This window comes from Amblyomma americanum, chromosome 1 (genome assembly GCF_052857255.1).
Source record: "Amblyomma americanum isolate KBUSLIRL-KWMA chromosome 1, ASM5285725v1, whole genome shotgun sequence".
NCBI classification, from domain to species: domain Eukaryota; kingdom Metazoa; phylum Arthropoda; class Arachnida; order Ixodida; family Ixodidae; genus Amblyomma; species Amblyomma americanum.
This window is the reverse complement of record NC_135497.1, coordinates 520,510,485-520,535,000: the sequence shown is the minus strand read 5'-3', so window position 1 is coordinate 520,535,000 and position 24,516 is coordinate 520,510,485. Positions and strand designations below refer to the sequence as shown.

Here is a 24,516-nt window from a genome sequence, read left to right as displayed (position 1 = left end):
GCGCGAGAAACCTATCGAGGCTAAATTAATATTTTTATGCTACTACGCGGATCCAGCAGTGACGCAGCTGGTCAATACATGCTGTTTCTGCAGTGCACAGGCTTGAAGCAGCCGCCGGTAGCTGCGGCAGCTGCGGTAGGCACGGGCAAGCGGAACCTGTTTTGCCTACCATGCGAAAGTCACTGCTAACATCAGCGCCACCGCATCTTCGTGACGTCGCGGGGTGAAGGAGGTCCATAGAAGCAAAGCAGCTTCTTGACGTTGTGGCAGCTTTTGTGTGATTTTTAGTCTATAGATAAGCAGCAGTCTATAGATAAGCAAGATCCTAAACTTGAGTTCCGCTGCATTACAGGCTCGAAATAATTTTTTACCGATATGAGCATGGATTTACCGATATGAGCATGGAATCGCCAGTTCGAAAGTGCCGCGCGTGCAAAGACCCCGTCGGCATTGAAATTCGCGAACTCAGCGTGGTGAAGTGCGAGGAACACTTTAAACTGTAATTTTTTGCGCGTTCACTTTCTTGTTCTTTTGGCACTCACCCGAAAGCAGATATAAACTACTTTAATGACCCAGACAGTCTGGCGCTATATTTCATGCCTACACGGGTGCGGCCTTTACCCGCGTAAATACGGTATGTGTATTTACTGCGTGCTGATTTATAAGGATGCAATTGAAAAAAAAATCAGCAATTGGTAACACTGGCCATGGTCTGCAGCGTAATACACTTACTAATTACAACAGTGATCAAAATCAACTTATTTAATGTTGGACTGCATCAAACAAGCCAGAAACATCAAAATCCTTGAGCCTAAAATTTCGACGCATGATTGACTGCTTGTTTAGGTAAACAAAAAAGCTTTACCAGTGGTCTACATTTTCTCACGGAGGAATTCTGTTCGGTGGTCCTGAATGTGGGCGGAGCTTTACGGCAGATTTAACTGTATCCGACTATATATATATAGTCTGTCTACAGCGTACGTTGGTAACATATGCAGTAATAGAAGAGGCAGTGTAGCTGTCGTTTGAAGCGGGTAGCCTGGGGTCATTCGGGCTTTATAATACAGTCGAAATTAGCGCTCGAAATGTGTTTTTGACTAGAGGAAAAAACCGCTGTGATCGAGTGAGCAGACGACAGTTGCCATGAAGTGTTTGCAATTATTCATCCACTGTACGCATTATATCCAAGAAATGAAGGTACAATTATTACCAACCTGCAGAAACTCGTTACAAGCCTGCAGAGTGAACTTAATCACTGTTTTTTTTTAACTCTCTGCGTGTTGGCAGAAACAACATGTTTGCTGTTTGAAATGTTCGCACATTGTAGAATAACAATATGCTCACTTTCGACGCGTATCTTAGGCTCCAAACCAGTGCGACTGCACGTGCCGTGCAGAGCGATCACCGGCTCGCCGCTTCAGGAAGAGGCCGCGTGGCGCAGCCACTGTCACTGGAACGACCGAATAAGTGAAGTTGCGCTCTGACGCGTGCTTCCGCTGTTGAGATAGCACAGCTTGACATTGTGGCATTTATGGTGAATGTTCATACTTGTATAAATAATTTGGCTGTCACCGAATACGCACGTGCGTCGATGGAAAAGCTCTTCTAGAACGACCAAGCTGTGTGCAGCACTTGGAAGCAAGCGCGAAATGTAGCAGGAATAGTCGTTTCGAAATGTGCTGGATGCGCGAATTACTGGCTCCATCAACGGCTTCGTCGTTTGCGTGTTATATCTCGTCGCGGCTTTTATTACGTCCAAGTATCGCTGTTGCAAAACACATGGTTAGCTTAGTTAGAAACGCGTTGCAGTTACATGGCAGTTACGTGGCAGTTACAGCTCACATCTGACGCCGCACTGCAGCGCTGGAATGCACGGCCAGCTCGTGTTTTCCAACCAAAACCAGATCGCCTACAGAGGGCGCTTGCTGCGCCTTCACCGCGCATGCGCAGAAACTTTTCGCAAATGGTCGATTGTCCATATCCAAAGGAACCATGAGAATGATTACCGAAAAGTTGAGTTTAAGGACAGCAGATGCACGAGCACAATACAGCATTCCAAAGTTGTTTCAGTGGGATGAATGGGTCCAAATCTCTACACTATATCTGGTAGTAAACAAATTATCAGAAGAACATGCCAAGACACATTCGACACGCAGTACCAACATGGATAGTTCGTGCTTAACTTAATCCAAAAGTTTACGCTGATCGACCAACGTTACTTCAAATAGAGACAGAAAGCGCATTCAAGTTGTACTGATGTTATCGCGAACATAACTTGCGGCGAGACGCAGCGTTATAATACAAACAAAAACCGCTTTCAAAATTTGAGAAAATGCTCACCTACTCACAAGTTCGCCAAACCGGAGACGTTGCCGCATGGCTGCCACCAAAGTCACTCGCGATACACAGAAACAATAAAATGTAGTGCTGCTGACTTTCCTTGAGCAATTCCAGTCGATTAAACTTCCATCTGTTCACACCGACTACACAATTCACCCCTGCAAGCTTGTCTACAAGTTTGGCGCGCAGCCACGCTAGTATGAACTAGAAGATAGAGTGTGTCAAACGCCTATGCCGCCTATGCAACAAAACAGTGGCCTCTTCAATTATCCGCCTCTGACATTTTCTCCGGTATGCTAAAAACGTCTAATAGTAAGAAACTCTATGCGTTGCACCTCCTTTATAAAGGCACCTACCTAGGAATGGATGGATGGATGGATGGATACGGCTGAACCCTTTACATCGGGCGGTGGCTCAAGCCACCTAGCCATGTCTTGTGAAATTTTACTCCTGTCTTGCTTTTAGCCACCAATCAGATAACCTTCGCTTGGTTACTTCTAACCTCTTAAAATCCACTTTCCCTTCACTATCCCTAAACCCCAATGCCTTGGGTAAGTCAGCCCCGCTGCCTTCCACTGTAGGGTGAAGCCCTTTACAGAAAAGTATCAAGTGTTCAGCCGTTTCCTCCTCCTCTCCGCACGCAATGCACAAAGTGTCTATCTCCTGGTACCTGACTCTATACTTCTTAGTCCGCAAAACTCCAGTCCTGGCCTCAAACAACAAAGAACTTCCCCTACAATTATCATAACGCTCGCAGCGCCACAAGCGGAAACAACCCTTTTTAATCTCAGCTTCGATACACAGGCTAGTTCGCTTCAGTAGTGTTATATTTAAGTGCGCAGGTAGCGCAGGTTCGTACAGATTTCCTATGCTGCACCGCCGACGCGTGTAGTCCATCATTAGATGCCAGTGCCGGTTCCGCAGGTCGCACAGCTTAAACGATCTCAGTTTACGTGGACTTCGGTGGGTGTTTTCGCGGTACGTATCGGTTTTCCAGCCGCATGACTTGTAGTGAGGGGCAGCGTGTCTGGCGATCTTCCCAACCTGGCAAAAGCGGGCGTCGTAGCCGAGTCCGCACCGGGCGCCACTCTGTCGAGGTGCGAAAACATAAGCGATTGAAGCACTTGCAGTCTCCTGTTTTGGGAGAAAGGAAATGGCGCAGTATATGAGACAGATACTGCGCCATTTCCTTTCCACGTTCGTGCGCGATGTTTCGCTGCAGCTCGCAGGTATGCGCGCTTCGTATGGATTTTGAACCATTCAGGCGGCATTTCTTGCGTGTACCGCCGCAGAACACTTCTCTCGGCGAAACCGGTGAAATATTCGAGCTCGAATTTCGCACAGAAATGGCATTTGGTCGGCAGTAGTGTTTTATACCACTTTTGTTTTGGGTACTTGCCTGATTAGACCAGGGGAAGATATTCGCATCGCCTGCGGCAATCAAGCAAGTACGCAAACAAATGTGGCATAAAACAATACTGCCGACCATATGCCATTTCTCTGCGAAATTCGAGCTCGAATATTTCACTGGCTTAGCTGAGAGAAGCATTCTACGGCGCGCGCGTGAAATTGCTGAACGTACTTTTCCAAGCGGCGGTACTGGAGCGCTGCGTTCAGCGCCACCAACACCGGCGCCGAGTGCTTTCTGTTGTGGTGATCATATTTGTTTACGGTATTAAGGCCATTAAGGGACCGTTTTCAGCCACCGATATTGCCTGGAGGACGCCGCTTGTTTAAAAACGGCCACATATAAAACATGCAAAAACATTGACAAGGGCCTCACGGAAAAGGGCCTATTTCAACGAAATACGCATGCGTGAGACGCTAAACTTAACGGAGTATTGCATTTACGCTTGCTTACGTGAACGCTGTATGTCTGTAGCATCGGTAGATCGATGCTTGTGGTGTTTGCCTGACAGAATGTTGAAAGTGAGAGCAAAGTTGAAAGGATATCAACTGCTTCTTGTTCTTTTTTCCAGCAGCATGCACAGAGGTCCCTTGTAATTTCAAGTTTGAATTTGCCACTTGCAGCTCGCGACAACACCGAAAAGGTCAGAGGCAGGAAAGTGCAGCTGCCAGCATGACTGCCTTGGGGATTGCAATTACAGCTTGGAAGTATGTAGCATGCTACGTTAATAAACCCAAGTGGGTGCCCCGAACTAGCGCGAAGCAAGTGTGGGGATGCTGGCGGGTAAGCCAGCGTTTAATGATAAAGTGATAATCAGCTGTTTGAAGATACGATGCTCATGCTTGACCTATCCAATGTGCTACCGCCCACCGCTAGCCACTCTAGAATATTAACTTTAGCATCTGGTTGTGTGCCCCATTTTCTTGTTCCATCACATCGCCTGGTTGTCATGCCTATGTTTGCCTTGTCATCAAGTTTAAGTAGTCCCTAACCACTCGCAGCGCACCTGACTTCTGTTGCCGTCAGTGTGTGAGTTTGCAAAACCATGCCTAAGTAACATTCACTATGTAGGATGCTAAGTGCTTCATATCTCAGCAGACCAACTGATGTATTATTGCCTAATGCCCCTTTATTATCAGTTTCTTCCTCTCTTTAGAGGAGAGCAATGTTTTTTGTTGACATAAGAAAAGCAGATGAATTCTCGCTGTGTGATGTGCTGAACAGCTGTAAGGGTATTTAGATTTCCTTCACAACTGTGTACAAACACAAGGGAAGAAGTGAGTAAGATGTAGCCCTCCAAGAAAAGGACGCATAGCCATAATCCACATCTGTCGCCAGCACGTTCATTGAAATCACGGTCTCGTCGTCATTGTTCAGGACAGCGCATCCCAGCACCACACGCCAGGCACGTAGCCAGACATTTTTTTTTTTTTGGGGGGGGGGGGAGAGGGGGTTGAGGCAGTTGTATAGGGCAAAGCCCCTGGGGGGAGGTGGGGGTGGGGCCTATGCCTGACAAGAGCACTGCTGGAGGGGGTGGGGGTTAGTGCGATGAGGGGGCCCGGGCCCCCCCTTGAATGCGTTCCTTCCACACGCTGCTACTGCCACTACCTCCCCCTCACCCCATGATTGCTTACTGCTCCTGGATATTCCAAACCTTTCAGCAAAGCTCATTCTCTAGCTGAGGCATACACTAATACAAGTGCAGCGGCACAAACGCAGCACATATCCGCACCCCTGCATCAAGTCACTATACTCCGTTTCGCATATCAGGTGCAATGCTGTGATAAGTATGGAAGTAGTCTGCATGGGAAAATAAAGGGAGGCGCATTACTACATGCTTGTTTCGGGGCGGAGTGGTCTGAGGCAGGAGAAAGCAACAGTGTGTTGTTAGCAACAAGAGCGCATTTAATAAAGCTCATGGCAAATGTATCATGTATTGAGTCTCAGGCAAAGCATTTATTTTCTGCTCACAATGAATGCACTACTTTTTTATTGTGGATGCAGGCAGCCCAAATAAATGTGCTAACTTTGACAACATTGCATCTGATGTATGAAACAGAATATAGGAGCTCCTAGTGGCACAAGCAAGAGGTATTGAGAGGCCTGGGTTGGGAACAATTGGGGATAAGAGTAAATGGAGAAAACCTTAGTAATCTGCAATTCACTGATGGCATTGCCTCGCCAAGTCACTCAGGAGATGATCTGCAAAGCATGATCAAAGAGTTAGGTAGAGCAGGAATGGGGGTCAGAAAACCAAAGTAATGTTCAACCGTGTCAGAAGGGAACAGCAGTTTACAATTGGTAGCGAGGTGCTGGAAGTGGTAAGGGAATCGTCTACTTAGGGCAGGTGGTGATCATCGCTGATCTGGATCAAGAGAGGGAAATGACGAATAAGAATGGGGTGGAGCACATTTTGTAGGTTCTCTCAGATAATGAATGGCAATTTACTAGTATCCCTCAAGAGAAAACAGCATAACAGCTGTATCTTATCGCTACTCCCCTATGGGGCAGAAACGTGGAGGTTAACGAAAAGGGTTCAGCTTATATTAAGGTCAACGCAGCGAGCCATGGAAAGAAAAATGGTAGGTCTAGCATTAAGACACCGGAAACGGGTAGAGTGGGTGAGAGAACAAACGCTGGTTAATTACATTCTTAACGAAATCAAGAAGAAAAAATGGGCAGGCCATGTAATGCGAAGCATGATAACCGCTGGTCCTTAAGGGTAACCGCTGGTCCTTAAGCGTAGCAGGGGATGGCAGAAGGTTATGTTGGCGGATGATATTAAGCAGTTTGAGGGGATAGGATGGCCGCAGCTGGCACAGGACAGAGTTAATTGGAGAGACATGGGAGAGGCCTTTACCCTGCAGTGGATGTAGTCGTGCTGATGATGATGATGACTCGCACAAGCACTTCGTGCCAACCCAGCGGTTGCTGAAAGTCGCATCTGCGCAAGGATAAACGGTAAACGTCTGGTGAAGTTTTTCCGCAGTCTCGATGGCATGCAGTGCCTGGGTCTCCCTTGCTAGCATGGCAGTCTGTTACACAGCAGTATCGGCAATTATTCTTTCGCTTCGGATCCATGGTAGTTGAAGCATCGCGAAAGCCCAACGAAACCAGTTAAGTTGAGGCAGTAAGTCCAATTCAGTGCAAATGCTCACTTTCTAAGTGAAACAGAGGCAGCATTATTCCCGCTCCTATTGGTCAATATTTCTGCCAGTCCGTATCGATTAACAGGATTTTGTGACTTTTTCTCAGCCTTCCGTGTGCTGTTTATTTAATCAAAATTCATTCTACCCAAATGCAATATTGAATATGGGTACGATATAGGATAGTTTACCTAGTAAGTAAAGAATGAAGTAGTTTCCCAATTCATTCTGATGCATGGTGGGAAAATTAGCACTATTTTTTGTATACATATACATAATCAAATGGTGCAAGGATGCCCAGTTATGAGATTGATCAGTGGGAACTCATGACTTCATGCCTCTTGGTATAATATTTGCAGCCTAGTAAGGTGGCATTTCGCGCATTGAGCTCATTTGGCTTTTCCATATCTGGAGGCATGTGTCATCTTCCTCTCTTGCTTCTAGCAGATTGATCGGTGCCTGAAAAATAGTATGGGGCTTGCCAGAGCAACGGAATGAAGTGCTGTCTTGGAGCTATTGACCAATCTTATTGTTACTTCAGTTGAAGGCCTGCAGTAGGGTATAACTATAGTGAAAGTGGTGGTGACTTGTTATCATTGCACTTGCCTGTTTGATGGCTCAAGGATGGTGTCAGATTCCAGTTGCATGCAAGTACAGCAGAGCAGTTGGAGCCATGTCCTTGTCTGCTCACCATTTAGACATGCACACTGCCTTTGCGTGTTTTTTATGAAAGCCTAGCAGTGTGACACCTGTTGCTGCTATGCTTTGTGGAAGTCCCCTTGTAAATTTTACTCATGAGCTGAGCAAGTGGGAGGGTAAAGTGATCAGTTGCTGGTAGGTGATTACTTGTGTCTCGAAGGGTGCTGCGCTGTGACTTAAAGTGAGGTCTTAAATCATCATCCGTGGGAGTCTGGTATGGGGATTAAATCTTGGATTGGAGTGAGTGTGAATTTCGAGTGAAAATTAAAGTGACGAGATCTGCCAGCTCGCTTGGGTAGCTTGTTTGGAGGGATTACTCACACTGTGTATTTTTTTCTCGTGCTGTCTGTCTTTTCTTGGCCAGGAAGGGGTGTTGTTTTTGATGTCGGTCGCCATTCCAGACGCCACCAGATGGTGCAATTATTAAGGAAAAATGCACTCGTATAGCAGCTTCAGTCAGATATGTTGTTAATGCGTGCATCTTTCTGCCTTTCCAGCATGAAAAAGATTCAGTGTTGCCATAATAAACATATTTGAAGAGAGCATAGTGGTACTCTGCAATTATTTAGTGGGCTGACATGCTAGGTAGCAAACAGTTGCTTGGAATCTGCGGATAGTTTGGTAGAAGATAGTTTGGTACAGGGGAAGGCTGAATCGCACCTGGAGAGGGCGAAGAAACATATGTATGATAATTCACCACCATGCTGCTTGATTGTATAAAAAAATACAGAAACAGCAGAAGGAATAACCTTTTCTTGAGGCTATTGCTAATGGTTAAGGGGTTCTCAAACTGTCGCTAGCACCAATGAATTAAATTTTTTGACTGCATTAAGGCGTTGCCAAACAGCTTTTTGTCAGCATAGTCAGCATGCTAACTGTTGGCGGCTATGGCATAATGCCCTGAGAATAGTCTCTGGGCTTGTTCTGCAGGGGCAATGGGCACCTGCTATGATAATGCTGGCTTGCAAGTAATCTTTTTCATGTTGGACTTTTTCATCTTCACACATTTCCCAGGTTGTCTTCCTTGCGTTGTTGATGCACCAAGGCCTGCTGCCTTTGCTTGTTCGCCGAGCCCTTGCGTCCACGGCAGGAGTTGGTGCTCTTGGAAACTTCTCTGGAAATTTTTAGTCTCCTATGTGACGGCACCCGACCAGGACGTTGCCAAGAAACTGGCCACGTGAGAGTCTTGTGCCTTGTTGGCTCCTTTTTCTTCACCAGGGGGGGGGGGGGCTGAGGTTTCAAGGGCCACTCTTGTTCATGTTGTGAGAGGGGGTGCCTGGTCTCAACCCAGTTACGGCCAAAGCCAGCGCATGTAGCAACTCAGGCCAACACATCAAAGCTAGTGTTGCACTGGCCTGCTAATATTTCTATTTCTTACAGGCATTTCCCAGTGCTGGTGACTCCTGTCGGCTTTTCTTAATTCTTTAACCACCATCTTTGAGCTGTACTCATCACGGGAGATCGTACTAATATCGCCATTGATGACTCACACTAGTCCGGCATGATGTTGCACTGCTCTCACCGCCAAAGACAAGTTACGGTCGCAGTTGTGTTGGTTGCAATTTTGAAAACTAGAGGTTGGTATCTGTCCATGAAACAATGCGTTTCCCACCTTTAGCATATGATTTAGGCATTTTGGAAAAACTGCGCATCCTTAAGACATGGTTCATGTCTGAAGAGTGCGCTGTTTTTTCCAAAAATGAATTACCAAATAGCCCGTTTGACCACCCTTGCATGTGATTTTATCCTTGGAGCAGTCATTTTCACCAAAATTTTCCAATAGGATTTGGCATTTTTAGCAAGTATTTTGGGAATTCATTTATCAGTTAAGGGTTAATGTATTAAGGCACATTCAGAGCCAAATAAAACAGCACGCTTCAGTATTCCAACTATTCTGAAGTGTTATATAAAAGAGAAAGGAAGCTTATTTGCTCATGCGCGAGCATAAAATTCAGCTTATTTATTAAGTGCCACCTAAGTTTTGCAAAATAAGGCCTGAAAGGAGTTCGATTGCTGAAACAAGCTCTGCAGTGATGTGTTAGATGCGCCAATTGCGCCAAAGTGCGCCGAAAGGCAGAACCTGCTACATCCTGCTACATTTTTGCTATTTTGCGCCAAAGCTGCGCCAAACGCGTATTTTCACATTCCGAAAGCGAAACTAGTATCTCGAGGTCGAAACGTGCATGCGCCCCACAATTGCAAGCGACATCAATCCTCACGTCGACATCTGTCATTATCGCCATTGCGCACTTCGCGCGTGAAGCAAAGAAAGCGTGAGCGCGTGTGTAGGGCAAGTCGAACTACCGGAAAATGACGTGCTTGGAATGCTGTTGCACAACTGATCGTTGAAATGGCACCTTCGAAGCTTAAAGATGAGTTCATGGTACTTTCTTTATACAGTCGAGTATTTTTCGGACCGTCTAGGGACCGCGAAAACGACCGAAAAATCAGGCAGTCCGGAAATCAAATTTTCCTCTTTCACGAGCTCGGCCTGCCTGTGTTGCCCTCGGCATGTCGCCGATGAACGCACAGGTTGGGACAAAAAGTCTGAACGTGAAAGCGAACACGCTGCTGCGGGAACTGCATTGCGCCCGCAGTACGATGGGCCCAGAACGAGAACGCGAAGATGGCAAAAGAGTAATAATAATAATAATTGGTTTTTTGGGGGGAAAGGAAATGGCGCAGTATCTGTCTCATATATCGTTGGACACCTGAACCGCGCCGTAAGGGAAGGGATAAAGGAGGGAGTGAAAGAAGAAAGGTGCCGTAGTGGAGGGCTCCGGAATAATTTCGACCACCTGGGGATCTTTAACGTGCACTGACATCGCATAGCACACGGGCGCCTTAGCGTTTTTCCCCCATAAAAACGCAGCCGCCGCGGTCGGGTTCGAACCCAGGAACTCCGGATCAGTAGTCGAGCGCCCTAACCACTGAGCCACCGCGGCGGGGCAAAAGAGTAAGAACGGAGAAAGCCGAAGCAAGCGCTCCGTCGGCATTGGTCTGCGTCATTAGGCGTAGCGACTAGAGCCAAAATCGGCATCGTATTCGGCGATATGCACTATGCGGTGACTTGCCTATAATGAGGGGCGTATTGCCTGTCATCGAAACGCCAGTTGTTTACGGTTTTACGATATAAAAGTCGGGGTTGCGGTGCGTTTTGCCATGGGTACGCTGACCTCGCTTTAAAATGCACCACCATTTCCTCCCACGCTCGCCGTCTCCGTGAAGCCGTATGCCACCCACGCACTTCGCTGCTACCTCTTTCCGTATTCGAAACGAAAGACTCGGCATAGATAAGTTCCGCGGACTCTGACTGCTTTTAAAAAAGTTCGTATGGCGGAAGACGTTCAAGAACCGTACGAATTCGAAACCACGCGGGCGCAATGTGCCGACTCGCGCAGAATTTCAATATCACAAGGGGCCCCCTTTAAGCTTGAATTTCGTTTTATTTGATCAAGTTTTCGATCTCTTCTGCAATTTGAAGTAATGAGGTTCCACTGTACACATTATATGGCGGCTTGGGTATTGGCGGCGAGTGCGAACGAGGTCCGAAAAATCAAGCAGTCAGTTGCGGTGTGTCCGAAATTTCACGCGCTGTGTTACATTGGCTTTATGGGCCATGTCGCGGTGCTGCGAAAAAGTCCTAATAATCAAGCATGTCTGGAAAATCAGGCGTCCGAATTTTTTGGTCGTTGACTGTAAAGTGTTATGAAAAACCACTACACTGGTATAGTGATGCCTTGTGATGGTGTGTGATGATACAATCGCTTTTAAAGCATATTTGGGGAGTTGTCTTGCCTGGTGCCAATGCATGAATGTGCCGCGATACTAAACTAAGAAATTTGTTGTTCCTCTGGTCGTTCCACCAAGTTCAACGTGGACATCCTCAGCAAGAAGGACGAAAATGGTGACACCATATCATCTTGGTGTCGCCAAGGCATTGATGGCAGTGGATTCTGCATTGTCTGCCATCACGCCATTAAAATGCACACAGCATGGTGTTGCAGCGATAAAGCGACATGCTACAAGCAAGCGGCACATTGAGGCCACGAAGAACTATCGTGATTCTGCATGTGTACTGAAGACGCCGAAGGCCTGTCAGACACATTTGGACTTCTCGCAGAGTTCAGCGACACCCTCAGGCGACCGCGTGGTTCGTGCAGAGACTCTCTTTGTTCTGGGCATTACTCTCAAAGAAGTTCCCTTCTCCTGGGCGGATACAGCCACATCTCTGTTTCCGAGGATGTTCCCCGATTCTGAAATTGCTAAACTGTTTTCCTGCAAATGAACCAAAGCCTCTTACACGGTGTCTGATGGTCTTGGGCCCTACTTTAGAAAACTTGTAATTGATGAACTAAACAGACCAAATGTTTTCTACTCAATTGCAATTGATGAAATGCCTTTGCCGGAGCAACGTTGCAAGCTACTAGATGTAATGGTCAGGTACTTTTCATGCATTACAAAACATGTGGTTGTGGAACATCTTCAGTCTTTCAGGTTAGGCTCAGCTACGGCTGATATCCTTCTCAGTGAAACAAGAAAGGCAACTCAGGATCTTCAACAGAACAATTTCATTTGTTTCTTTAGGGCTGGGCCTAATGTAATGAAAGCTGTGAAGAAGGAACTGAAGGAACTGCACCCAAACCTTATAGATGTAGGTGAATGCTGCCTCCACAAAGTTAATATTGAATTCAGCCATGGCATAAATGCTTTTGACTCAGAAGTTAAGGCAGCAGTCGTGGATGTATATTACTTTTTCAAAATTGCTGTACAAAGTGCTTCGATTAAGGCCCAGCAAGAAGTGCTTCAACTGCCAAGCAATGTTTTCTTACGTCATTTGAGCTCCAGGTGGCTTACGTTAGGGCCTGCAGTAGATCGCCTCATTGAGCAGTTTCCAGCGATCAGAAGTGTCATGTCTGATTCAGCTTGTCGTGTGGGAAGAGAACTGCGTCAAAGCCTGAGGAAAGCGTTTTCAGACAGATCGTTTTACGCAAAGCTCGTGTTCATGAAGAATGCTGCACATATTTTTACCGATTTTTTGTCTCTGTTTCAAAAAAGCGACCCTTTGGCTCATCTGCTTTATAGTGAAATGGTGGCTTTAGTTTTTAGGCTGTGTGGACGTTTCATGACTAAAGAGTCCTATAGCTCTAAGAAGGGCACAGAGCTGCCGCTACTGCAGGCAGAGTCTCCTGCAAACTGGAAAGCTAAAGTGGAGATTGCAGAGGACACTGAGCAGGAAATATCATCTTGGGAAGCAGCGGACAAAAGGGCGTTTAGGCTGGGTGCCAGAACGTTTTATATCAAGTGCACAGAGTACCTCGTGTCACGACTGCCATTCGGTAATTTATTGCTCAAGAGTCTACGTTTCCTGAAGCCAGAGTCCAGGGAAAAGGAATCCTCATGCAGTGATCTCAGACAACTAGCTTCGGGGCTTAAACAAGTTATAGAGCCGCGTGACATCTCTGCTTTGATGGACGAATACAACCTGCTCCGGCTGCAGCACATTGAATCAGATGCATTCATTTCTGTTGAAAAGCACTGGCAGACCATTTTTGATGAGATGAAGCCTGACAATGGAGGCAAGTACCCTCTCTTGAGCAACATTGTCAAAGCTTTGCTTTGGATTCTACACGGAAATGCAGGCGTAGAAAGGGGGTTTAGTGTGAACCGTCGGCAACTTAATGAAAGGTCTAGATTGACTATTCAGACTGTAAATGGCATAACGAACATTGTCTCATATGCCAAACGCTTTGGTAGTGACCCGTCTAGCTTTGATGTTACGTCTGATGTTGTCAGAGCAGTGCGAGGGGCGAGCAAAAGGTACAGAGAACGTTTGGCAGCTGAAGAAGAGCAGGCCGCCAAACGGCAGCGTGCCAATGTTCCCAAGATGACGCCAAGTGATGCTGACAAAACCCTCAAGCTGGAAGTAGAAACAGCAAAGAAAATGCTGGTGAATGCAGAGCTTGTCATTAACAACGGCATAAAGACGAAGAATTTTGGTGATATTGAAAGTGGGCAGGCCTTGCTTGCTGAAGGGAAAACAAGGCTTTCAGCTGCTGTTGACAAAATGTCGCCTAAGGCAGCCAACTAGGCAGTATTTTGCTGTTAGAGTGAATGATGTTGCTCACAGAAAAAGGCGCAGAACAAGTCAACTGCTTTTTGATAGGCCATGAAGCCGTGAAGTTGTGCTGCCATTACACGTACATAATTATTATTCAGTTCATGTATGTTTAGAACCGTTGATAGTGCTTTTTGAATTGTCTCTCTGTAAGCTTGTTATTGCATTCTAGTCACTTTTGTGTTTCATCGTGTTTTTGTAAGCTTGTCCTTTGCATTCTAGCCATATTTAAATAAAAGTTTCAGTGACTTGCTTGTTGTCCATTTATAACTGCTGTCCTATAGGGGCTTGGCGGCTATAACACAGCGCTGATCTATACTTGGTCACACTGTGAGAAAAAATCCCGCATAAATACACGACATGTGGCCGCTAACCTTGTTGCCGCAACATGTGCTGCACCACTCCGTTGTGCACACACCCCGTGGTAAAGTGGTGCGGTGCATTTTGCGGCAACAAGGTTAGCGCACACACGCTACGTACCCTGTTATGATGTCAAATGTTCTGTATGCCACGGTGTATGTGCTGTTATTATGTCAACATAACACCAACCATCACAACAATGTATAGCATGCATGCTGTAACCAAGTTAACATGACAGGATCTGTGTTATATGACTACATATGACGTTCTGTTCTCATGCTGCACTGTACATTCCACTGCAAAGATGCTAACATACGCATGTCCCGTAGCATTTATGAGCAGCCCATGTTCATCTTTGAAAGCTGACTGAACACATGCTGTTTAATGCTTGATGGCACATGATACGCATTATTACACTCCTGTATTTTCTGATCGGAGCCAGGCCCACGTTCAGGTAAGAGGCATGCTATGCATGGTAAATGTGTCATGTCTGTAGCATACAAATTTTTCTGCACACAGATTACGTATCAAAATGAACACACTTTGAAAGTAAATAGCTTGCGTGTGGTATTTTGCACCTCCTTCAAACACAATCTAGGAAGTGATAAAATTGCATAGAAGTGAATTAGTGTGGAACAGTTTTAATTAAGAACACAAAAAGGTACAAAAATAGCAAAAGCAAGCTACACATCAAATGATATACATTATGCATGTATTTGCAAATCGAATCTAATTTCCCATATCTAACTTCCGATATCAGAGTTCGTAATCTGAGCTACGCAATAAATCCAAAATGAAAGTTCAAAGTTCACAAACACACTAAATTCGAGACATGCAATCTTGCCACTTTTTTTTAATTTGTCAAGCTGCTGAAGGGCGCTGTGCACTTTTGGGTGGACTGAGGTGATCCTCCGGTTCAACTGCCGGCTCCCTTCCTCTGGGTTCATGCCCACTAGTTGCCTGAAAAGAATAAGACATATTAAGAAGCTAGATCATCCGAACTAAGACGTGCATAATTATAGGGCTAGTCTAAATGTAGATCCGCCTTTGCTCTTTGCACCACTTCTGTGGAAATAAGGGTTCATGTTAATATCATTTACATGGTTATACTAGCTTTTCAAGAAAAACCACGTATCACAAAACACAGAGAAAGAGATGCTGTGATGCCAAGAAAGCAAATGCCTCCAGCATTAGGCAGGCAACAGTAATAGCAATACTGCAGTTACTCACTGCATTCTGATTTAGCATGCTTTACGCAGCAAATTTCTAGTGCCAGAGATATTCCTTGTGCGTGCTGTTGCTGCACAGCAGTACAGTGCTGTTGCTACCACATGCGTAAGCTTCTAATTTCAAGAAAAAGTTTTGAATTCTGTGAATTCCATATGAAGAATCTGCAATATTCTCTGCGGCCTTACAGCAACGGCTCGCATGCCATCGCTTCCTTTTCTCACAGCATCATGGTCCATGCGGCACAGTTCTGTGCTTGTTAGCAATTTTTTTTCTTCCCTACTACTCAAGGCTCTTTCAGTGCCTTCTATTCTTTTTCAGTAGTCTCCACGGTTTCCTTTCCACGTTCCTGGCCACCAAAAAGTTGGCTTACTCTCGCAGCTCAATAGTCTGTTGGGTGAGCTCGCTATGGGTGTAAAAAAGTTAGAAAAAAAATTGCTCTGTATTCATACCTTGGATCCAATATAACGTGAGGTGCTTTCTGAAGCATATGATTTTAAAAATAAACTCGTGCTGCATTTGTGAATATATGGTAGTACTGCTTTTGGCAGGTACCCGTGCTGTAAACCTCATACAAGAGTGCGAGGGCATTGCTGCCAGAGCCGCAGCACTTGTGCTAGTTTGCATGAGCAGAACGGTAGCAAATATATCAAGGCATCAGCTGAACTTTTTTCATTGCCAGGTTGTACCCTTCATGATAAGTCACATGACAAACAATAGCATTCCTATCGTTACGTCATCATACTGATTACTGAAGGCACAATATCGTCCAAAAAAGATAATGTGGCTGCTAGCACACCATTGCACAGAAATGCTAAAATCAGCGGTTTTTTTTTTTCAAAAACTAGGGATCTTACACATGACTAGCCAATGCAGTTGAGATCAGATTTTAATACTAAGCCAAATGATTAATGTAGCTTAAGAAAGTTATTAACTGAGCCATAGTCACATAAATGCTAGCCTTCAAGATTTCAGGAAGGCCATGAAGAACTGCCCTAAAGCACTATACACAATAAGCAGACAGGTTGAGCGCACGTGTGTGCATGTTGTCTTTTAGCACAACTCTTGCTGGGTGTGGAGAATAGAAAAAAACTAGCACCTTTCCCAAGACTTACTTTGCAACTACAGCACATTAAAATTACAACTCATCTCTCGAGGAGGGCCGGCTCAAGGGCGGTAAGAATATGAAAATAAATATTCTTTCCTAGCTGCCTTGCTAAACTGCAGGCTTACATAAGGCATGCCCAACATGAATTCAAGAACAGCAGATACCAAAATATTGCTGGCATGTTTTCTTTTTTCAAATCATGTATTAGGCATTAGTATATATGAATTACCTTGTATTTCCCTATTGCAGCTAAATTATTTATATTTTTTCTTGATGCTATTTATACTTCATGAACCGAACAATAGCCTCGACATGTGAGGAGTGAACTGCAGTATAATCACTGATTCCTAGTTATAAATCACTGTACATGTGTTGCACCGTCGTAGCAGCTCCATGTTTGAAAACAGTCACTGCGGAAACCTGAGCATTTTTAAATCCACGTGTTACCGCCTGCTCTGACCTGCACTGCAGAAGCTATGCCTTGAACTCAATCATGGCATCTGTGATGTCACATGCAACCCATGTAAGCAGGGAAGCTGGTCTTAGAAAAAAAATTTCCAATCATAGTCACAACTATGAAAATTCCATGGAACGTGTTTCTACACGGTGATTCCAAATATGCCACTGAATTTTATAGACATCTAGTGCTTGTGCACTTATATGTTAAGTAAGATTTTGGAGAGAAACTAAGAAATTTTGCTGCAGAAAACTTGCTGAAACACATGCTATTATTTTTGTCTTGACATCAACGAAAAGTAAAATCATCCTGCCTGTCATATAACTTGAGTTATAAGGTTCTTGTGTTGCCATTTTAAAAACGAATATGTACACGCTTGCCTTCCCGTTTCTGAAGTGGCAACTTCAAACACCAACAACTTAATTTCTATGATAAGATGATAATTTTACCCTTATTGCATTCCCTGACATCACTACAAATGAATGGCATGCCTTTTAACAAGTTTCCTCCAGCAAAATTTCTTACATTTTCTCTCCAATGTCTTACATATTACATAACATAATGAAATTGAATGGCATATTTTCAATTGGCATACAAAAACATAGTGGACAGGGTTTTTTACCTTCGGCTTTTTTTTGTCTTTTGGCATTTTGTTTGCTTTGGTGTATTATTGGCCTTTGGTACCTTTGGTATTTTTTTGTCAATTTAATTATTGGAATAAGCCTGTGATAGCTATGCTGGGGCACACATTCCCACACATTTACTTTTCCTTTCTTTGCCATGTTCCTTGAACATGAGACACCAACATAAGGAAATGACAGATGTTTGATTCTTACAGAAAAAATCACAACTGTGAAGCATTTCTTTCATTTACGAAAGTCCTGTTATACTTGTTTCAAAGAACAGAAAAGACATCTTGAGGATGATTACAGACAGTTAAGCATCCAGACTGACAGCGAAATGTACCTCCGAACACTTGTGATGAGCTTGAAAATCTAGCTAACGATGACGTTAATCATAACCAGGGTGCTCAAGTGCAGGTGAGCGGCTGTTTCCTTATTCTTTTAGTTAATAGAAGAAGCATTCGTCGCAAACAGGACACCTATAGAGGGTACAGTTTTTTAGTACCGAAGTCGACGCATTTGCCCATTACACCTTCCTACATAAACTTCAGTTTGTTTTACCAGTCCATTGTCTTTATGCATTTCATCCTGAAAATGGTAGTACAAATCATGTAATCTGATAGCTAAACATAGAGATGCATATTACAAAAGTACGCACTTCAATATTATACTGAACATTTAGACATTATTATGCAGCTTCAAGAGTTGGCTATCCCGTAGCATTCACACCAGCAGAATATACGTCTCAAGTAGATGACACGAGCCTGAAATTTCATCTTAGATGTAGCACTTCGACTTACGTTATTAAATTGCAATATGGAACGTTATTTCCAATGCACCACATTACTCTTTCAACATAAATGGAAAGCAACGCGTTCTTAAATTTTATTGTGACCTCAAGCACAGCAAATGACAGCTTGGAAAATGCGAAATGAAAATCCTGCACACAAATTAGTAGAGAAAGCGATTAATAACAGATTACCTTAATAAACATCAGTTGATTTCTTCTATCCAATACGGATTTCAAAAAAGGAAATCAACTGAATCTGCGTTGCTTAGTATTAAAGACGAACTGACTAAAAACATGGAAAATTATTTGTACACATTAGGCGTCTTCCTAGACTTCAGAAAAGCCTTTGATTCAATTAAGCATAATGTACTTCTTAGCAAGTTGCCGTTTTATGGAATACGAGGAATCTCACTTAAATTATTCGAAAACTACCTGTCGGGTCGTTCTCAGTATGTTTCAGTTAATAATGCCCCGTCCGATCCAGAGTTTATCAAATTTGGTGTTCCTCAGGGCTCAATCCTAGGACCTACTCTGTTTCTCCTGTATATCAACGACATTGTATCTATCCCACAAACTCCTTCAGTTATCCTTTATGCTGACGATACTATAGTGTATTTTTTTCTGCAGAAAATTTTGGTTCCTTAATTCCTCGTGTAAATTTATGGCTTAGAAATCTATCTGACTGGCTTGTTGCAAATGAACTTTCGTTAAATGTTGACAAAACAAAGTACATTGTTTTTAGTTCAGTTAACAGACCAGTTTCTTATAATGAAGTGACATTTCAATCGCGACCGCTAGAACGAGTTTCAGATATAAAATTTTTAGGCGTCCGGTTCCACGAAAACCTTCGCTGGTCTTGCCATGTTCGCTTTATTAAACGCAATATTGCAGAATGCATTGTTGTGCTTAACAGGTTCCGTCAGCTATTACCTCGTTATTTACGACGTGAGCTCTACTTCAATACCGTTCACTCGCGGCTTCATTACTGTTTGCTCGTATGGGGCACTACAGGTAGGTCAAACATGGAAAGCCTATATTTATTACAGAAAAAAGGTTTCCGTTTCATTGAAAACTTACCGGTCCGCGACTCAACAACGTTATATTTCATGCAAAATAGAATCTTGGATATTGAATCATTGTACAAGATGCGTTTGTCTGAGACTGCCTTTTTAGATTTTAAAAGTGATCCACAACTATTCATATCAAAGTATACGAAGCATGACCCGCAATACGAATTTAGGAAAACTGTTTTCATAAAATCTAAATGTAGGACTAACTATGGAAATCAATTATTCAGTTGGCTTATTCCTAACCTGCTGAACCTCCATCCTGAATTGCTGGGCATCATGAAAACCTGTTCTTCTCTGCTTGCTTTCCGAAAGCAGGCAAGAGATTTTTTCTTGACTTGCGTATAATCCCGACCATGTTTGCAGGAACTGCAGTACCAGTATATTACTGCTGTGTTCCAGGCGATCCCCTCCATTCCGGTTATCTTTCTTTGTTTTGTCTAAGAAACACATTTGTGGTTGTTCTTTTTTTAAGTGCTTTGCCTTGTAACTAGGGTGTGTTGCTAAACCATATGGTATTCCTGTAGAATTTTGTAGTATTTTTTTGTTTTTTTGTTGAATGTGATATCTTACGATATTTTTGCGCAATTTTGTTGTGATGCCTTTCATATCCACACTATGCTGTATGAATTCAGGGTGTTTTGGGCCTAGTCAGGTGACCTCACGTATCACCCTTAGCCCTCTCCACCCAGAGAAATTGTATTTTGTCTGAATTTCAATAAATTTCAAAATTTCAAATTTCAAATTTTCTTTGCAAAAAGTTGATGTAGGGCTACAGAAAAGACTCAGAATAAGGTGCAGCCAACTTGACATTATTCTGTAATTAAACCACATTGCCTGGCAGGTTGTCTTAACACAATGGCGAAACATTGCAATGGCATGCAAACAAAGCAAAGAAAGGGCGTAGCACTCCTGTACATTAGCGAATCAGTGCGTTACATCCACTGGTCTCCACTAAGGGGCTGAATGATGCAAAAGATGCCTGAGCATGAAGTCACTGTAAGTGAATGGGCTTGTCCCAGAAGACAGCCTTTCACAGTACACTGAATGGGACATAGCAAAGTTCTGAGGTTTCCGTTTCGCATCATTCATTACACATTTAGTCTTTCCGTCACTTTTGTCTTTTTTCACAACAATGCGTGGTTGTTGCGCCATCAACTATGCAAGAAGACTAGAAAAGTTTTTGAGAAAGACATTTCAGGAAGAAGGGTCCATCAGAGTGCAACGGGACAAGTAGGAGAGCCGATGACATGACAGCGCTACAGGCAATCTAGAGCCTTGTCTCCTAGGCTCTGTGTCGTCCTGTTGCACTACAATATACCGGTCTAATAATATGCACCACGAAGCCCAGCATGAAGTTTTGCTTAGTATTCAAGTTATAATTTGCGTGATACCGCTTATTATGTTGCAGTTACCAGGTTGCAAATGTTGATTTTTATTGTCATGTTGTAAGTGGAAAACTTCCGCAGCTAGCCAACCACTTTGCCAAGTTGTATTCTTTTGAGCGAAGCCGACAGGGGATGTACCTACTACCCATTGTGACGTCAGTGGTGTCCTGGTACACGAGGGTATCAAGTACTGCTTTGTATTGTAGCAGATAAAGTACTATGCCTGAATGGGCTTTTATTCATGGAGCTTGGTGCAGTTGGCTTAAAGCAGCGCATGTCCTCTACCACTCTCTCCTGTTGGCCATTTCTCTCGCGCTGCACATATCTAAAATGGCACATGCTGCCATAAATATTCATCGTTCTCACAAGCCGTTGCTTTAGCTCATAACTAGCCCAAAAACTATTTTGCGTGCCTCAGGTAGGTGCCGCTAGATAAACTTGGCTGTGCTATGGGCATGTCCGGTAGCTAAATGAACGCTTAAAGCAATAAACATCTGCATCCACCATCGATGTCAGGAGACATCGGCTGTTTGCAACTTCTAGCGCTGTATATTTGAACTATTTAAAATCGAGCGGCTGTTCAAAGGATGGGTGCCCTGGTTTCTGTCATCGTCCGCCTATTCTCTGCTATGCGAAAATTCAGTTATAAGATGACCTCAGCCTCATTGTCATTCTACTAGTACTCCATTGCATTCTGAACAAAAGAACACAAAGTGCTATGCAAGTACCTCTTTACCGCAGCATTTGCATAGATATTTTCCTGGATTTCCCTGAAACTGGAAGGTTTGACAAGCGATGCTCACATTTCTCGTGTTCATATTTCTTATTTCTGTGATACAACAGCAGTTGCCACCAGAGAGTGGCATAAAAACTATGTACGAAAGGATGAAAGCTGTGGATGCACTCACTGAAAAAGCACAGCAGCCTTCCGTCTTCTTACACAAGCCATCCAACTCCCAGTGGCTTCACGTATGCTCAGCTCACATGAGAGAATGTGCCATCCAGCCACCTAGTGAAGATTAGTAGTTACTTTCTTTTTTTGTCCGTATGCCACTGCATTGTTTCACCGTAGTGTTAGACCAACTCGCCGATCAGTTCGTGTTATTAAGGTTGTCAAACTATGCACAAAATACACGTGCACATTGAATCACAACAATGTCGAGATGCTGTAGGAGGGATGCCAGGCATATGCAGTTTACATGCTATTTTTTTCCTCACGTCTTACTGAGTATATACTGCAACAGTCATAAAGAGATAGATATGATAAAAACTTGTCTATACACGAGAGAAAAATTTATGTGGTCACCTCTGAATGAATTCCAATGTGGCTTGCAGTTCTTGATTGTATTTCATGTTGAGACAAAAGTACGCAGCATACAGGGTCTCCATGGCGGCCAGAAAGCTCAGTCCTTCAAAGCACTTCGCTCCGTCGAGTGTCACAATGCACGTACAATCACAGTCAAAGATGCTTGTGCCTGAAAAGAAAATTATCAACGACTGCATCAAAAACTGAGTTCGGATTAAATATTAGCAATTGTGGAGCAATTCGTTTTTTTTAATGCTACAGCTCAGAAGAATCATTTTTAGCATGATAATATGAACATGAGGCATACAAATCTTTCTCACATAGCTGGTCATGTCAGCACAGCTCACAAAAAAAATATGACTGCACCTCTATGTAGATGCAAATGCTAGACACTGAAGGTATTTAAAAAGCAACGGACAAGAGCAGATGGATGAATGGCAATGCATGCGATATTTTCTAGAGATGATTCTCAAGTTAATATTATAGGCCACAAACCTGAATTTTATAGCTACACTAACAAGGTTCTAGCAGCGGGTTATGCTGCCAGGTACAATCTCAAAGAGAAGACTGTGGCATGCGGATGGTTAATTTAGCTTGCAGGGCATGCCTCATCGAATTCTCGAAGCTGCATTGAGTCTGACATACAGGGTAATTCACAACAACCTCCTTCGTTTACACGCTCTAATTCTTTGTGATCAATGAGGTTTCATACTTCCATTCTTTTTAGAAGGTTATATTCTGCTCAAAGCATCCAGAAAATTATGAAAATCTTACCAAGTACAACCACCATTGGTGTAGGAGGCAGGTCACTAATCAGTTCAGAAACACAGGTTGACGTCTGTGGAGGTAAGAAGCCATTATCATAAGCAGATGAATATAAGGAAACTGCATGTTCAACACAAGGGCACACAGGTAACAAGTGTGCTGAAGAATCACAGGAATTATGAACACCTGGCTAATTGCAGCAGCAGGACTACAAAAAGGAAAGTTCACAGCTTTTTGCACTTTGGTAAACTTTGAGGTGGTGCCCATAAAATTCTACTAGAACAATGACGCATGTTAATTGTTAATTTTTCGTTGCCACTGGCTACAATTTCTGTGAACTCAAATGATGGAGCAAGTGCTCTAGAATTTTACAGAGATATGTGAAAGTTTCATCTACGGTCATAAAGCAGAAATTATGTTAATGCCGAGAGGCAACCGAGTGTCCATCCCCGCAATAATCTCGCCTCAAAAACACTAAATAGGAACTCTGTCTTTTCCTTGAAGAAAATGCACAGCAATGGGAACACCCCACTGAGCAGAGCTTTTGGACGGCCCATGTCCTGTGCTGCCCTGTCTGTCATAAGGAGCCATTGAAGTGCCTCGTCTCCCTTCAGGCTGTGCCGCAGGAATGCATACAAGACCTCGAGGTCTGCAATTTCTTGATTGACAAATAATCCTTCTAGCTGCGTGTCCGTTAGCCTGAAAAAAAAGACGTTTGGCTGTAATGCCTTCTTGACATCGCAGAAAACAACCATAACACTGAGTGAAAGGTAATTTGTGTGTTTGCACAAGACTTTCACCTTTTTCAACCTAACCATCCAGTGCTAACCAATTTATCAACACCTACAGGGTATGCCCTCTCTTCTTTGTGTCATGCATTACCCCTTCATTTTTTGGCCCTGCCATCTTGGTGCGAAATTCATGGTCATATGCAATGTGTTTCAGGGAAGCCTGCCACTAATTTTTAAAAATGGGCTTTTTGAGTTATAAAGACTGCTTCTGCGGCAGAATAATACCAGTGTAAGCGGGAAATGCAAACAGGTGAATAAAGTCTGCTAGTAAGTTGGTTAAATAATTTCTGATAATTAAATTCATAACTATTGCAGTCAGGCAACTGGCAGTAATTAAAAATTGTAGCCAGTCATTAGTAACAGCCATATCAGTGTTTGAATTTCGAAAACACGATTACTCTAAATGCTGTGGCCCAGCAAATTTTAGCTAGATCATGCCAAGATACAAGCACTTTTGAAATGCATGCAGACAAACCAATCCCTCTTGTGCACGTAACTATACTTTCGAAATAGCCAAGCTTTCCATGTCACAGCGCCAAAGGTAATCGTGTTTCAAAATTCTAAAAATTGACATGGCTATGAGTAATGACCAGCTAGAAATCTCTTATTGCAACCAGGTGCTAACCGTGACAGTTTTATCAGAACTTAGTTATGCACCTAACTAGTTAACATGCGGGCTTCCCTGAAATATCTGGTATACACTTATATGCATGACCACACTAATACCTCATGCCTACTGCGACATACTATCAACAACAAGAATAAATGGACTGCAAAAATTGTTGATTTTGTACTGCAGGGTAAGGCTCTCAGAAGGCAGCACGACAGACTTACAAAGGCAACTGCACCAGGTGCTGTCATCATCATCATCAGCCTGACTACACCCACTGCAGGCAAAGGCCTCTCCCATGTCTCTCCATTTA

At 43.7% G+C, this 24,516-nt stretch overlaps 2 protein-coding genes across 2 annotated transcripts in view; one reads left to right on the top strand and one right to left on the bottom strand.

Annotated features, from left to right (window-relative positions):
* The first annotated feature begins 3,349 nt into the window (after positions 1-3,349).
* Positions 3,350-24,516, top strand: part of LOC144116236 (uncharacterized) — a 98,357-nt gene continuing 77,190 nt past the window's right edge. Inside the window, exons 1-3 of the mRNA XM_077650959.1 lie at positions 3,350-3,437; positions 4,372-4,391; positions 8,608-8,770. The gene's annotated coding sequence lies outside the window, so the exon portion shown is untranslated. The remainder of the gene's footprint in view (positions 3,438-4,371; positions 4,392-8,607; positions 8,771-24,516) is intronic.
* Positions 14,113-23,498, bottom strand: LOC144116237 (uncharacterized). Its single transcript, XM_077650960.1, has 4 exons — positions 23,335-23,498; positions 22,812-22,875; positions 22,038-22,206; positions 14,113-15,031 (listed from the first exon to the last, which is right to left on the bottom strand). The coding sequence occupies exons 2-4, from the start codon at positions 22,825-22,827 to the stop codon at positions 14,815-14,817; spliced, it is 402 nt and encodes a 133-aa protein (XP_077507086.1). The 5' UTR covers positions 22,828-22,875; positions 23,335-23,498; the 3' UTR covers positions 14,113-14,814.